This window comes from Miniopterus schreibersii (assembly GCF_964146895.1).
Source record: "Miniopterus schreibersii genome assembly, chromosome: 13".
NCBI classification, from domain to species: Eukaryota; Metazoa; Chordata; class Mammalia; order Chiroptera; family Miniopteridae; genus Miniopterus; species Miniopterus schreibersii.
Window position 1 is genome coordinate 373,748 of NC_138113.1, and position 14,548 is coordinate 388,295.

A 14,548-nucleotide genomic window follows, 5' to 3' on the forward strand; every position below is an offset into this window, starting at 1 on the left:
TGGGGGAAGAGCCCAGGCCTCCCAGGGAAGGCGGAGGAGGCCCCACGGGTGAGCCAGGCCCCGCTGACCAAGGGGCTGCCTGCCGGGGGCTGAGCCCGTGTCCCAGGTCCCGGGTTCAGAGCCCTACTCACACGGCATTCACAGAGGGTGCACGTGTCTCGCTTCCACCGGGTGCCGTCCGCGTGGGGCTCGCCATCCGCGTCGGTGCACTCAGCCGTGCTGAGCCGCGACTCCAGTTTCTTTATCTGCAAAGCCAACATGGGCACGGTCGGTCCGGGGGATGTGGCCCTGGCGTCACCCTGCCCTCCGCAGGAAACAGCGCCTTGGACAGGATGGGGAGGGACTCGGAAAACCATCTCTGAAGGACGCTGTGGAAACTCAAACCCGCTCCCCCTGCAGCTAATGGTCTTGGTCCCAGAGCTCGGGGACGGCACTGCCCGCCCTGTCTCAGGTAAGAGACGCCCGCCCCTAAGTAAGGCGGCTGTTGCTAAGAAACGAAGGAAAACCCCGGACCAAACGGAGGAGGTGTTCTCACGGGACTGTGAGCGAGAACCACTCAGAGGACAGAACATTCTGCCCCTGGCCGTCCGCAGGCATGACAGGTTTGACCAGACATCCGTCCCGAGAGCGGGAATTCCTAAGGAACTCAGTGTGGCCCAGCCCAAGACAAGCCAGAGGTGCGAGCAGACAAAGTGACACCCCTGGGTGCCAGGCAGGGGCATCGACAGAACTCACACCTTTGCGGCCACACAGAAATGAATGTGTCCACACGTGTGGGAACAATGTGCTAAGAAAGGGGGGACTCGGGGAGGCCAGCACCTGTGTCCTGAGGTCTGTGATGGTCTTCTGCATCTCCAGAACGAAGTCCCTGAAGTCGCTCGTCCCTGGGACCTGTGGGTGCTCGTAGGAGGCGGACGTGGCGTTCCTGGGGCGCTGGCCATGTTTCCCGGCACTGCAGGAGGGAGACGGGGAAGCAGACACGACCTCAGCGCGTGACAGCTGGACTCATCACATGTGCTCACACTGTGGGCCACCGGGCACCTGCACCGTGCGGGGCTGAGGCCAAGCAGGAGGCCATGAGGACGCCCCTGCCTGGGGCCCAGGCCCAGCCCCGTGGCATGGACAGTGTGGCCCTCGGGACGGTCGTACCTCGGGGTCTGCCAAGGCCCTGCTTGTGTGGTCGGCTGGTCCTCCTGGTAGCTGAATTCAAGGGACCGCCGGCCTCGGAAATGATACGAGAAGGCGTTGAACTGCCCCCTGGTCCTGCAGTCTGAGGAGAGAGCGAAGGGAGATGTTACCTGTCATGTCAGGAGACACTCGGGTGGATCCGGCAAATGGTAAGTCTCTTCTGCTCGCCTGTGATGAACCTTGACGCCCCGTGGCCGGCGGTGGCCAGGGCCACCCGGTGTGTTACAGAGCATCAGGCCCCCGTGCGGGGCCGCGTCTGGTCTAAAGGAGGCCGGGGGAGGGAGACTCCACAGAAAGGGTCACCTGCAGGACAGACCAGGACCCTGCCACGAGCAGAGGTGACAAATGGGGTGGGAAGGGAACCCGCGACCTTGGACGCTAAGAACAGGGCTCTGTCCACCCAGAATCGCCCGATTTTGATCCTAAACAACTTAAGTATTGAGTAGTAACTGGTGTCTACAGCTTCTTCAACTATTTAGAAAGAAGTGTAATATTTACATAAACGCAAACACACAAACACATGTGTACACACATTGTTACACTGCACACACATGTGCACACACTATACATACATGTATGCACACGTGCACATACTGTACACCCGTGTACACACGTGCACACACATGTTCACCACGAGAACAGCGACAGGAGCGTGAGGTGAACTGATGATGAACCGGGAGGGCAGGCACTCAGCAGGGTCCGTCCTCACTGAATGTAACATCCTGTCACTGAAGGTTCCCCACCGGGCCCTGGCCAGTGTGGCTCAGCGGACAGGGCGTCGGCCCATGAACGACGGGTCTCAGGTTCGACTCCTGGCCCCGGTCGGGGTGCATGTGGGAGGCAACCGATCAATGTCTCTCTCACGTTCTTGTCTCCCCCCTTCCATTCTCTCTAAAAATCAATGGAAAAAATATCCTTGGGCGAAGATTTAAAAAAAAAAAAAGAAAACCCTCCCCCAGGACTTATTTTAGGTCGTGTGGGTTCCTCAGCCTGGACACGCCCCATCCAACCGGGCCGACAGCTTTCCCCACTCCGTGGAAACTGCCACGTGCGCCAGCTGGCGCGCGGGTCTCACCGGCCGTGAGCGAGGCACGCAGACCACCCAAGGGCACGGGCCTGGGGGACAGTTACCTTCACAGCAGTCCTGCCACACCCGCAGGTCCACCCTGGGGATGTCCTCACAGCTGCTGTAGCCGTGGGGGAACTCCGCCACGCGGAACACGTCCCTCTGCACACGCGTGATGTTGTCGGAATTGTCGCACAGGATCCTGGCCAGGGACGTCTGCTTGATCTGGGTCAGCTGGGCCGGGGAGAACACCCCGGGGTTCTCATACCACAACCTGTGTCCCGGACGAGAGCGAGATCAGAGGAACGCAAACCACAGGGCGCGGACTTCAACCGCCCTCTACGCGGCGCTCGGCTCCCAGCAGCGCAGACCTCACCGCTGTCAGCCGGGTCGCTGAACAGTGGGCGAAACACGCTCACACGTCCCACTCGAACCAAAGCAAAACCTCCGAGTGAAAACGCAGAGGTCCCCTGGCCAGCACGGCTCAGTGGTTAGTGCCGGCCCGAGCACCAAAGGGTCAAGGGTTCGATTCCCAGTCAAGGGCACGTACCCGGGTTGTGGGCTCTCTCCCTGCACCCACTCGGGGACGTGGGGGAGGCAATCAGTGGGTGCGTCTCTCGCATGGATGCCCCGCCCCCCTCCCTCCCTCCCTTCCAGTCTCAGGAGGGGGGGGTAACAATGGGAAAAATATCCTCAAGTGAAGATTGACGAAAAAATAAAAATACTAAAAAAAATGCTGAAGCCAGCGCCTGTCGAAGCAGCACAGGCCCCCTCGGGCACCGTGTGGCTCGTAGCCCCAGCTGGACGGCTGAGTGAAAGGCAGCAGCCGCCAACCACCTGCTGTAACTAACTGACCGCAGCACACAGGCCGGAACCTCCCGATCCTGCCCCAAGGGCCGGCTGCCATGCGTGCCCAGCGTGGTTTCCCTGGACTGTCCACTTCTGGGGACAGAAATACCCGTAACAGCTGTGAGGGCGTGAACGCAGCTCGAGCGGGTCACAGCTAATCCCGGTGCCGCGGGGACGGGCGGCCGGCGGTCGGAGTGGTCACAGAGAGCACGAGGCCTGACGCCGTTCCTTCATTCTCAGCTCTCGTGGGACACGGCCGCCACCACGGCCCTCCCTCCCGGCGTCCCCCAGAAGGACCCCGCCCCGGCCTGGCCTCTGCGCTCACCTGTCCCCGTCTCGCAGGTGCTTGAACTGCGTGCTCAGCAGGCACATCAGGGTGGGCCCCAGCCGGCTGCCGGGCACCAGGTCCTCCACCATGAGGGCGGGGAACAGGTCGATGTTGAGGGGGGACCCGTACAACCTGAAAAACAGGGGAGACCTTAAACCGACTCGACAGAGCTTATCTGGGAAGGCACCCGGCAACTAGGAGCAAAATGCTTTTTTCCATTGTTACTTTACATCATTCAGACCTTCATTTGAAGAAAAGTTAACTCTGTTTCTTTAAGGCTCTTTGTTATGTTTTAAAGAACTGCTACTTTGTTTATATCCAGGGTGGGGCAAAAGCAGTTTACAGTGTTGCTGCGGGAAATAATACAATAATTAAACAGTAGCAGCACAAGAACCAACTGTTCTGTGTACTCACAACTGCAAAGCTGCGTCTGCCCACCCTGTGCACGTGTGCAACACACACACGTACCTGGTATAAGTTTAGAAAAACCAAGGAAACGCAGGGAGAGAATTAAAACCACAACTCTTGTTACTATTCAGATAATCCCACTTGTACACCTTCCCTATCATTTTTCCATAAACATATATGAACAATAAACTACACGAAGCTAAAGACACATTTAGAAAAGTAACACCAGGATTCTACTATATATTGAAAATATATTTGCTATAAAGAAAACTTTTACTAAGCAGAGATAGTATAAAAAACTAAGAGAGCAGGATTTTCATCAAATTCCTCAGAAACGCGTGAGCCCGAGGCAAGCGCTGACGCCCTACCACCCCTCAGTCTTCTCTGGCCCCTCCGAACGTCAGGTGCTACGCAAAGCTCCAGGGGACTGAGACGCATCCTGTCCCAAGACCCGCCTCTGCCACGGTGCCCGGATTTGATGTGACAAATGACAAGGCCGCTGGGCTCGGCCCTCAGTGCCGTTCACGCACAAGGACAGGGCAACGTGGCTGAAACCAGCACACAAAACAGGAAACGCTTCCTCCGCACCAGCAGAGCCCCCGAAGGCGCCTCATGGGCCCGAAGCCCCCCCAGGTCCCCGCTCAGCCTCCGCGGCGCCTCTGACCTCTGGCCTCACAAACAGAAGCCCAAACCCGCGGACAACAGCGGCACCCGTGCCGGGCTGTCTTCCTTTGCCCACCTGATGTTCACCAGCAGGACGTGAACCCCGGTTTATTCCCACTCACCGTTTGAGTTTCTCCCGGATCTCGGGGGTTTTGATCTCGTTTTTGAGGTCCTCGAAGGTGTGGGCAGAAGACAGGTTGCAGTAGACCCGGTAGTCGTGGTAGGGCGGGATGCCGTGGTCGCGGCCACGCTGGATGTTGATGGCCGCCAGGTCCAGCGCCACCGTGTGCGCCATGGAGAAGAGGCGCTCGGTGAGCTCCGTGTTCAGCAGCTGGGAGGGCACGCGCATCTTGCCGGCCACGCCGAACAGGCCCCGGAGCAGCGGGTCGATGCCGCCCTCGTTCACGATGCGGAACGGGGAGAAGAAGGCTTTGTGCAGCGGCACGTGGCCCTGCGCGATGGGCTCGAAGTTCTCGTCCAGCCGGTAGAGCACCGGGTTGATGAGCGTGTGCCCGAAGCGGAAGGCGGCCGTGGCAAAGGCGTTGAAGATGCCCGCGCTGACCCCGGGGTCGTAGCCGCGGTACTCGCCCAGCATCTTCATGCCCACCTCGCCCAGCACCTTGGGGAGCCAGTGCTGGTAGGTGATGTGCTGCATCTGCGCGCCCACGATCTTCCGGGCCTCGTGGTACAGGGTGTCCCCGTCCCAGTGCGGGTTCAGCGCCAGCAGCTCGGTGGCCACGCGGTTGTGCTCGCGGAACCACAGGGTGTGCATGCTGGTGAGGCCCAGCTGCTCGTTGGCGCGGTGGTCGCCGGCCAGGAAGCAGGGGATGGGGCTCTCGCTCTCGTCCCGCATGCACTCGGTGGGCGGCCCGGCGGCGAAGGGCAGCAGGGGCTTGCCCGAGCGCTGCACGATGCCCTGGCGCAGGAGCCCGCGCTGGCTCGCCAGGTCGCGCACGGCGCGGGCCTCGTGCTCCGAGCTCCCGTAGACGTTGGAGGCGTCGATGTAGGAGGTGAGCTGGTTGATCTGCTCCCGCGGGTACACGGAGTTCATGAGCAGGGAGGTCATGCCGCTTCCGCAGACGGGGCTGGAGCGCACGAAGAACATGCAGCGGGCGCCGTTCCTGACCCGCGGGTCGTTGGGGGGGATGGCGAGCGAGAAGCAGGGCGGGTCGCTGCTGCACACGGAGCTGCAGTGCTGCCCGTCGGAGAAGCGGGCCTGGCTCAGGGCCACCACCGTGGAGTCCAGGTCGTGGTCCAGGAACTGGCCCCACTGCATGAGCATGTGGGTGAACTGCCCGTCGGGCGTGACGGCCTCCGTGCCGATCAGCGTGGTGGACACCAGGCGGGGCATGGGGAGCAGGTGCCCGTGGTACAGCCGGCCGGGGGTCACGCCCCGCGGCGTGTTGAACCCGTTCTCGTAAACGGACTTCAGCAGGCGCTCGAAGGCGGTCAGCGAGGCGCCCCACATGGGGTGCTGCAGGTTGTTGCAGGTGCCGTCGTGGGTCCGGTACCTCTGGTGGAAGCACATGTCGGAGCAGTTGTTCACGCGCCGGTGGGCTGTGCAGCCCGACAGGTTGGCGATGAGGCTCAGGTACTGCGGGGACACCAGGTCGTTGTAGTGGTAGCCTGGGGGGAAGGGGGCGGGGCTCAGGCCCGGGCGTCGGCGGGCCAGCCGGTGCCTCCCGGCCACGCCTGCGGGGCCGTCCCCCGTCTCGCGGAGCCTCTCAGGCTACACCGCCCGGGGCGCTCCAGGACGCAGAACCGCCCCACCCACGGGCGCTCACAGGGGCACGGCGCTCGCCCGACACCCGCCCGCACCACCGGGTTCTTTCCTCAGCGCACCTGACTAAGCATCTCTCAGATCTAGGCCTAGACCGGCGCTGCACACCTTCGATGGACACAGAGACACCCCTTTTGTACAGGCAGGGTCCCAAATAACCCACGTGGATGGGGCAAAGAAACCCCACAGGCCAGGGGGCAACCGGAGACAGGAGGGCTCGGCCGGGGATGCGGCACCGGGTTCCCAGCCGCCCGAGCGTCGCGCTCACCTGGACCCGACCTGAATGCCTGGGTGGGTGGGATGCGCTTCCCGGGGACCAGCCAGTGAAGCTGCAAGATCTGCTCTGTTCCCGGTTACTCTCTGAAATCTCAAAATTCTCAGTCTTGAAAATGAAAGAAAACTGCTTCCGCTCCCGCGTCATCTGGGCCCGAGGAGCCCTCTCCCCGCGCTGTCCCTCCCTGCAGTGGTGGCCACGGGGTAGCTGCACAGCTCCTGGGGCCACCTTCCCAGGCCAGGCCCCAAGGCAGGGACCAGGGGAGCCCAAGAGGAGGGCAGGCACCAGCCAGCACCCAGGGGTGCACACGGACACAGCGGCCTCTGTGAATCTGCAACCAGAGCGTTTTAAAACATCGCCGATAAAATGCTGCGAAACCAAACCTGCCGACAGACCCAGGTAACACGCCTGCAAGTGAGACGTCCACCAGGAATTCTGCCAACTGCCCGAGCATCCACTTCAGAAATAAAAACCACCTCAGAACAGACAACTAAGTGTGGGCAAAAACACTGAAATCGGAGAAAAAGTATGAATCTAAGAACGCGAAGTGCACAAAACGACCGTCTCACGATGGGAAAATGCCCGGAAGGTACTGCTATTGGGGGAAATCACTCTGTTCCACACAAGGCACCGCTTCTGGGGTCACAGAATGAAGACACGGGCCTGCAGGTAAACGTTGCAGGTGTACGCCTGTGTGAGTGTCCTGACGTAGGACAGTCCCTCCCCCCCCCCATCCAGGCCGCGAGTGACTGTCACCTCTGCCTTCAGACCCAGACCCAGCCCTCTCGCCGGGCACCTGGTCCTCACACTGTTGGGGCCCTCCCGGCTCGTCCCGCCCAGCCCTGTGCCCGACAGCCGGCAGCGAGCGCCCGACAGAGACTGTGGGCGGAATGAAAGGGTCCTGGCGCTTCTCCCAGAGACCAGTGGGGATGCAGGGCCGTGGCCACCCCACCCCGCTCCGCTCCGGATGGAGAGCCAGGAGGCGCCCGCACACTGCTCGTCACACCGGCACACGGAGCACAAACTGCTCCCAGACGCAGCGGGACCGAGGACCAGCCCTGGGCAGCGACCACGCTCCCGAGACGGGAGAAACGGCCCCGCAGTTCCCCTCCCCATCTCCCTCACCTCGCACACTGCACTTAGGAATAAAGTTCAGCTCCTGAATAATGTTTTTGTCCTGACGGGAAAGGACACTCGTCAAAGTCAAGGTAGAAAGCACTGGAAAGCTGGGAAGCAGACTTGAAGTCACCGGTCACCGCATTCCCGGCAGCACCCCAGCAGCGTGTGGGCCCACAGCTCTGAGTAACAGCCGCTGGTGAAAGTGACCACTACACGGTAAACCCGCGTCGGCTCCACCTCTAACAGCACAGCCGGCGCTCCTGCTGGGGCAGGCGCCCGACACTGACGGGCAATGCCACACGGCGGCCGTCTCCCGTGCCATCCACAGGCACTGGGGACAGACGAGGCCAGAGCTCCACACAGGCCCTTTCCAACAGCCGCATGGACACAGCGTCGCTCGCCCAGCTGTTGTCCTGCAACGTCTCCCCTCAAACCTCCTTTGTCCTGGGCACCTCTGGTCCTAGCCAGTGGGCAAGGGCCACCCAGCTCTCATCCCAGGGGGTCCCTGTTAGACCCGAGGCGGGAACCACAGAACCACACTGTGATCCCCAGCATGTCCTTCACAGGCACGTGGGACAAGACTGCGGGAGCCTGTCCCCGGGAAGGCGCTCGCTGTGGGGGTCCCGCCTGCTCCCGGGAAGACGCAGGAGGGAGGGGCCCGGGTACTGACTGGTTCCGTTGAGGTCGACCATGAGGCCGTGCTGCACGTGCTCCTGGATCAGCTGCAGCGTCCGCTCGAATATCTCCCCGGCTCGGGCCTGCTCCACGGTGTAGGGGTCCCTTGGGTAGCGGAACAAGGCCAGCAGGTCGTTGGGGGAGCGAGGACGGCTACGGAGTCGGGGGCAGAGGGGAAAGGGGAAGAGTCACTGAGACGGGAGTCGCCCGCATGCAAAGGAAGAATTTCCACTTAATGATTCTGTAGCTGCCCCCGTCCGGGGGAGCCGTGCCTTACTGATCCCAGGTGGGAGGCCACAAAACACACAAAACCAAGAGACACTAAAAACAAACAGTTAATTAGGCCCATGGAGAAAACAGCAACATCCTACTTCAGCGCAGATGCAGGGAAAACACTCCGGAATCTGCCAACATGAACACAGGCCCTAATGGCTTGTGAAATACGTTGTTTTTGCCAAATCATTTAGCAACAAGCCAAAGGAATGAGCTGCAGTTTTTAAGAAATGTTTCATTTGTGAATCATAGTTCAGTCTCCACTTGGAAAGGACATGCCTGTTATTTTAACCCCCGGCGCGCGGATGCCAGCCTTGTTGACGATTTCCAAATTAAACGTTTTCTCCCGATGAGGCAACCGACCGGTCCCACCGGGCACCAGAACGGCCCGAGTTCTTTACCCCCCAGAGCCCGGGCGACGGGTCAGCCTCCGTCCGCGCCCCCACCATACCTGTCAAACAAGTGCGTCCGCGTCGAGTTTATGGCCCTGTCGACAGTGGCGATCGCCTCCACGATGGACGTGGCTACAAACGGATCCCCGTTCCGGCTGACGTCAGGAACTAGGAGAACAGGAGGCTGCACGTTACCAGCAGAGCACTGGACGAGTCACTCGGCGTCTAGACGCTATGTCATCGGGACCCACGGCACACTTTCTCCAAGTGTCACTCCTGCTTCTCACACCCGGGCTTAAATCACTTTATCTCAGACCCTCCTAGAAGCTGTTTCCAAAGAGCGTGGAAATCACGGACTCTTCATTCCTGAAATCATGTGAAACCCCTAATGGAACAGGGAAACGCTGGCTATCCTGTCAAACACTGACCGCCCGGGGCAGGCGGTCACTCAGACCAGCCGGGGCGGCCTGCTGGGCACAGGGTGGCCGATGAGTTGCTTTAACCCCGGTGGGTTCTGTCTGTTCTCACTAAAGGCCGAGGCTTCCCGCAGACCTCACGCTGCTCAGCCCTTCCCAGTGACCCCTCCGCACGCCACCTGCTCCCGCCTGTGGCACTGCCACGGCGAGTCGTCACGCACCCACACGCACGGCCACACGCGGAGGGACCCGTGACCCTGAGCGACTGCTCCTGTCTAGTTTCCGGTTCTCTTTTCTTTTTCATTTAGTGTTTTTCCAGGACTCAGAATTTATTAAATAAAATAACCCCGTTCCGAGCCCAGCCGGTGTGGCTCAGTGGCTGAGGATTGTCAGGTGAACCAGGAGGCCGCAGGCGCGATTCCCGGTCGGGGCGCAGGCCCGGGGCGGAGGCTCGATCCCCGGCGGGGGGCGTGCAGGAGGCGGCCGATCGATGTTTCTCTCTCTCCCCCCGTCTTCTCTCTAAAAAATAGCCCTGGCAGGTCTGGCTCAGTGGTTAGAGCCTCAGTCCTTGGACTGAAGGTCCCGGGTTCAATTCTGGCCAAGGGCAGGTGCCTGGGTTGCAGGCTCAACCCCCGGCCCTGGTCAGGGCGCGAGCAGGAGGCAACCAGTCAATGTGCCTCTCACGTCGCTGTTTCTCTCCCCTCTTTCCACTCTCTGAAAAGCAGTGGAAAAATATCCTCAAGTGAGAAGTAAAAAATAAGTAAATAAAAATAAATAAGCAAAAATTAAAAAGATAAAAATTAAATTAAAAAGTCAATAAAAAGACATTTAAAATTCATAATAACAATCCCGTTCCAACCAATCTCTATCGTCTGAAGCGGCCTGAGCCAGGTCCCGGGCTCCACGCGGCCGCTCCCTCGGGGACCGCGTGGAGGTTTGGGCTGGAGACACTCGGGACGTGACACCCGGAGCGGAGCAGCGGCCGCCTGTAAGGCAGTGACAGCACTTCTGCCAAATGGTGGCTGAGGGACGCGCTGCTGATCTGCGGGCGTCTGATGAGGACTAAACCCACCACCAAGCCAGCAGGAGGCGCCGCGAGCGAGTCGGCCGCGTGGCCCGCAGGTGGCCGAGCAGCAGGAAGCAGGAGGGCTCCTGGTGGCCGCCCTGCAGACTAGGGCTCTGGCCGCGCCACCTGCTAATACCCCCGTGAGCCTGGACCTGCGCTGGGGGCCTGGGCGCCTTCCTCCCGTGGCCTCCGGCACAGGCAGGGGGACGTCTGCCAGCCGCGGGAACCCGGGCTGGGCGCCCTTACCGCTCACGCTGAGCACCATGCTGACCGACGCCTGCCCGATCGTGTTCCGGGCCACGCACTCGTAGCGGCCTGCGTCCGCGGTCCCGACGTCGTGGATAGTCAGGAACCCCTCGGGGCTAATGTGAAATTTCCCACTTTCCGTCACCTGGACCCCATCCTGCAGCAAAACAGAGGAGAAACCACAGAAGTGAGACGAAGAATCGGGGTTGTTTATTCCGGGTGGTGGGGGCGCCGGCCGTCAGGGCCTCAGGGTGGAAACACAGGCGAGGCTGAGCTCAGACTCACCTGTAATCGGAAAGACGAGATTTAATCCGACTCACCCAGTACCGACCGACTCAATGGGATAAACTTGTCTGACCTGCCTGCCAACCATCCAGGGAGCATCCAGCAAAAAGCCACACTCCCGGGGTTTCCCAGGACTGGGGAGAGGGGGGAACAAAAGGCGACCCCGTGGGGTGAGGCCCACAGCGAGGAGCCACGGGACACGGGCACCGGGGAGGGAGAAGGGCCCGGGCACCGTCTCGGGGAAGGACAGTGATGCCCCAGCTGCAGAGGACACAGCTCCGCCGGCCCAAGAACACACAGCTCCTTCCGAGGCCACCCGTCCTCGGGACGCACACGCCTGCACCAGAGCATTTGTCCGTATGTCTAAACCCTGTTATGCATTTTTTATTGGGCTTAATAGAAACAACAGGGAACTAAAACAACAAAAAACCTTCTCGACTGGTTACGAGGCCAAGGGTCTGAGAAGGATTTTTATGCTACTGTCCCCGTGAGGACGTGAGAAGGCCACTCTGGGTCTGTCTCGTTTTGGTTTTATTACTGAGAATAGCAGCAAAATCTTTCAACTCAGGCCTACAGCTGGGATGTTTCCTCTGCTGTGGGACGTCTGCAGAAGCAATGGGAGGTGGCGGTCACCCCTTGCGTCCCGCTGCCCGCAGTGGGTACCTTGTTCCAGGTGATGGCCGGCTCGGGCTCCCCCTGGGAGCTGCAGGGGAGCTGCACGTTGGTGCCCACCTCCACCGTCTGGTCGCTGGGAATGCTGCTGAACACGGGGGTGACTGGAAGGCAAGGGACAGGCGGCTGACACCTGTGGACGCCCCAGGCCCCTCCCGCAGTCAGGGCAGGACCAGAGCATCGAGAATTCTCGGCCAGTCGCCCGTCTCCTCCGGGTGGTGTCTGCACAGAGGAGGAGCTGGAAGGGACCAAGGTGTCCCCTGCCTGTGAGCAGACCCCAGGCCTGGAGGAGCTCCTGTCTGCTGAGGCACCTGAGCCCGGAGTCCAAGGTCCACCCTGCGTCCCCAGGACCCGAAACCCTGATGACCGGGGAAGGAACCGGAGGCTGAGCGTGAGCTTCTCTCGCCTGGAAGTGAGGGGCCTGGGGCCTGTGCGGGACCCTTCCCCTCCCTCCCTGCAAGTTCTCACCCAACAGGCCGCCCAGAGTCCCGGCCAGTCAGGACCGACAGGGGCAAACCTGCAAACCCAGAGCCAGGCAGGCCTCAGATAAGACCTGGGACCCCCACTCTGCACCTGCAGACGTCGGCCCTGAGAGGTGACCAGGTCCTTCTGAGTCAGAGAACATGGGACCTCAGAATGCTCGGGGCAAACAAGAAACAGAACTGCGCCTCCAGGACACGGTCAGGGGGTCAGAGGCCTCCACTACGGCCCTTCTTTAAAGTAATATTATTAGCCAATGAAAAACTAGTCAGTTTGCTGTGACGAGTCAGCCCATCAGAGTTCAGTACAAGCACCATTAAAAACAAAGCTGCTGGCCAGCGTGGCTCAGTGGCTGAGTGTCCTCCTGTGAACCAGGAGGTCAGTTTGATTCCCGGTCTGGGCACATGCCGGAGTTTTGGGCCCGATCCCCAGGCGGGGATCCTGCAGCTGATCGATGACTCACTCTCTCTTTCCCTTTTTCTCCCTCAAAAAAGTCAGTAAAACATATTTTAAAAATAAAAATTTAAAACAAAACAAAAAAACACCATCACAGGGGATAAAGTGCAAGACTTAACGAGCTGCAACATAGTCCCTCGGGATCCAAGGACAAAGGACTGTTATTCAGAAAGGCAGAGCCAGCTGCTGGTAAGAGCAGGGCCGTGACCGCGGTGCAGGTGGCCTGGCCACTGCCCCGTCTGCTCAGCTGCATGTCCACCAGGCAGGCCCCAGCCACGTACCTCTGGGCTGGACCGTCAAGTGTGCCACGACCCTCTGGGAGCCGATGATGTTGACCGCCTGGCACTCGTACTGGCCCTGGTCATGGAGGGCGACGCCCGAGATCCTGAGTGTCCCCGACGACAGGACCAGGTGCCGCCGGTCCACGGACAGCTGGCTCCCTGCAGGGCACAGAAACATCGGTCAGTCACACGGACACACGGTGTGACACTACTCACAGGTGGGTCGAGCAGAACTTTTTCTGAGGACATGAGACGGCCCCAGAAACTTGTCTCTGCCCGACTAGGGCCGGAGTCATCGTCGGGCGGTATGGTCAGCAAACGGTTCCTTCACCCCCAGGCGCCTGTGACATGCCTGCTCAATGTGACGTCACAGGCTGCGTACAGCCAGGTCAACGATAAACAGAACACGTTCCCTGACCCATGAAGGTCCCCGGAGGGTGGGGGGCAGAGACACGAGCCAGGTAAGCAGGAGTCAGGATGGCAGGGGCCTCGGGCAGCATCCACACCCACGTGGGGTTGGGGAGAGGCTGGTCCGATGCTGTGTGTAATAGGACAGAGCTGGGCAGAGGGCAGGAGACTGGGGGTTCTTAAAGGCCAAGGACCCAGTGAGGCCCTCGCACATTCCCCGGGGGTGGAGCCACAGCCTTTTCTTCCCGAGAGCAGGGAGGTAGATCTAGAGAATCCCTGGAAAGGTCCCCTCGGGGAAGAAAGGGGTAGAAGCAGAGGTCATTAGCTGGTTCTCAAGGTCACCCCACATGGCGTCCAGGACAGGACCTTGAAGGTCCACCAGCACTGGCACCAGCCCTCCCTCACCCCGACCTTCCCAGCTGGGCTGCGTCACCCCCGGAAAAAGGTCTGCACCTCAAGGCACGTGGCCAGCCGTTCCCCAGCCGGAGACGGAGGGCTGGGTCCTACCCAGAGAATCAATGTAACCGACACTCAACACAAGATGGAGAAGATGCAGAACTCTGGGCATTAAATTGAAAGCATAAGTCTTTTAAAAAAATACATTCCATTGTTGGTTTTCCAGAAAGTTTATCTTGCATGCTATTCAATTCCATTTAATACTAGTTAGGTGTACATTAAAGGCAAGACAGAGACCATTTGGGTGAAGGTGGCCGTGAGCATAGGCTACGGCCTTCAGTATGGATGCATCTCAGATGCGTATGGGGTGGCCTGTGACCAGGACAGGTAGACGCCTCTGCCCTCCCAGCACCTGGCCGTGTCGGGCTCACCCATCGCTCGGCCAGAGGAAGACAGAGCTGGTTTGGAGTTTGTGTCCCGAGGGAGGAGATGGTGACAGGGCCGGAGACCAGGTTGGCGTCTTACCTCCTTTTGTCCAGGCAATGACCGGCTGCGGGTAGCCCTTTGCCTCGCAGTGGAAGTCAACTGTCTGACCCTCGATCACAGCTATGTCCTGAGGGGTCACAGTGAACTGAGGAAGAGCTGCCAGAAGGCAAAACAAGGGGAACACGGTGTTAAAAAGACGGCTCTGCTAAGAACGCTGCAAGGCTGGCGCTGGCCAGTCCTCCTGAGCGTGGGACCCCGTCCCGAGTGACAGGACACCCGCTGCCGGGTGCAGGAGCCCTGAGCAGGTGAGGAGACAGTTATGGGGGAAAAGTAGGGGAAGG

At 60.2% G+C, this 14,548-nt stretch overlaps 1 protein-coding gene across 2 annotated transcripts in view; it reads right to left on the reverse strand.

Moving 5' to 3' along the window:
* Positions 1-14,548, reverse strand: part of PXDN (peroxidasin) — a 53,459-nt gene that overhangs the window by 2,319 nt on the left and 36,592 nt on the right. Inside the window, exons 11-22 of one of the 2 annotated variants that reach the window (XR_014000175.1) lie at positions 14,247-14,363; positions 12,918-13,076; positions 11,692-11,804; positions 10,744-10,900; positions 9,075-9,183; positions 8,346-8,503; positions 4,625-6,096; positions 3,429-3,563; positions 2,320-2,528; positions 1,150-1,270; positions 820-952; positions 132-245 (exon numbers count right to left, since the gene is read on the reverse strand). Coding sequence is in view for 1 of the 2 variants with exons in the window: in XM_081156840.1 (XP_081012966.1) it covers positions 132-245; positions 820-952; positions 1,150-1,270; positions 2,320-2,528; positions 3,429-3,563; positions 4,625-6,128; positions 8,346-8,503; positions 9,075-9,183; positions 10,744-10,900; positions 11,692-11,804; positions 12,918-13,076; positions 14,247-14,363 (3,029 nt within the window). In the remaining variant the exon portion in view is untranslated. Of the gene's footprint in view, positions 1-131; positions 246-819; positions 953-1,149; positions 1,271-2,319; positions 2,529-3,428; positions 3,564-4,624; positions 6,129-8,345; positions 8,504-9,074; positions 9,184-10,743; positions 10,901-11,691; positions 11,805-12,917; positions 13,077-14,246; positions 14,364-14,548 lie in introns of both variants that reach the window. The other variant, XM_081156840.1, reaches the window with a different exon arrangement.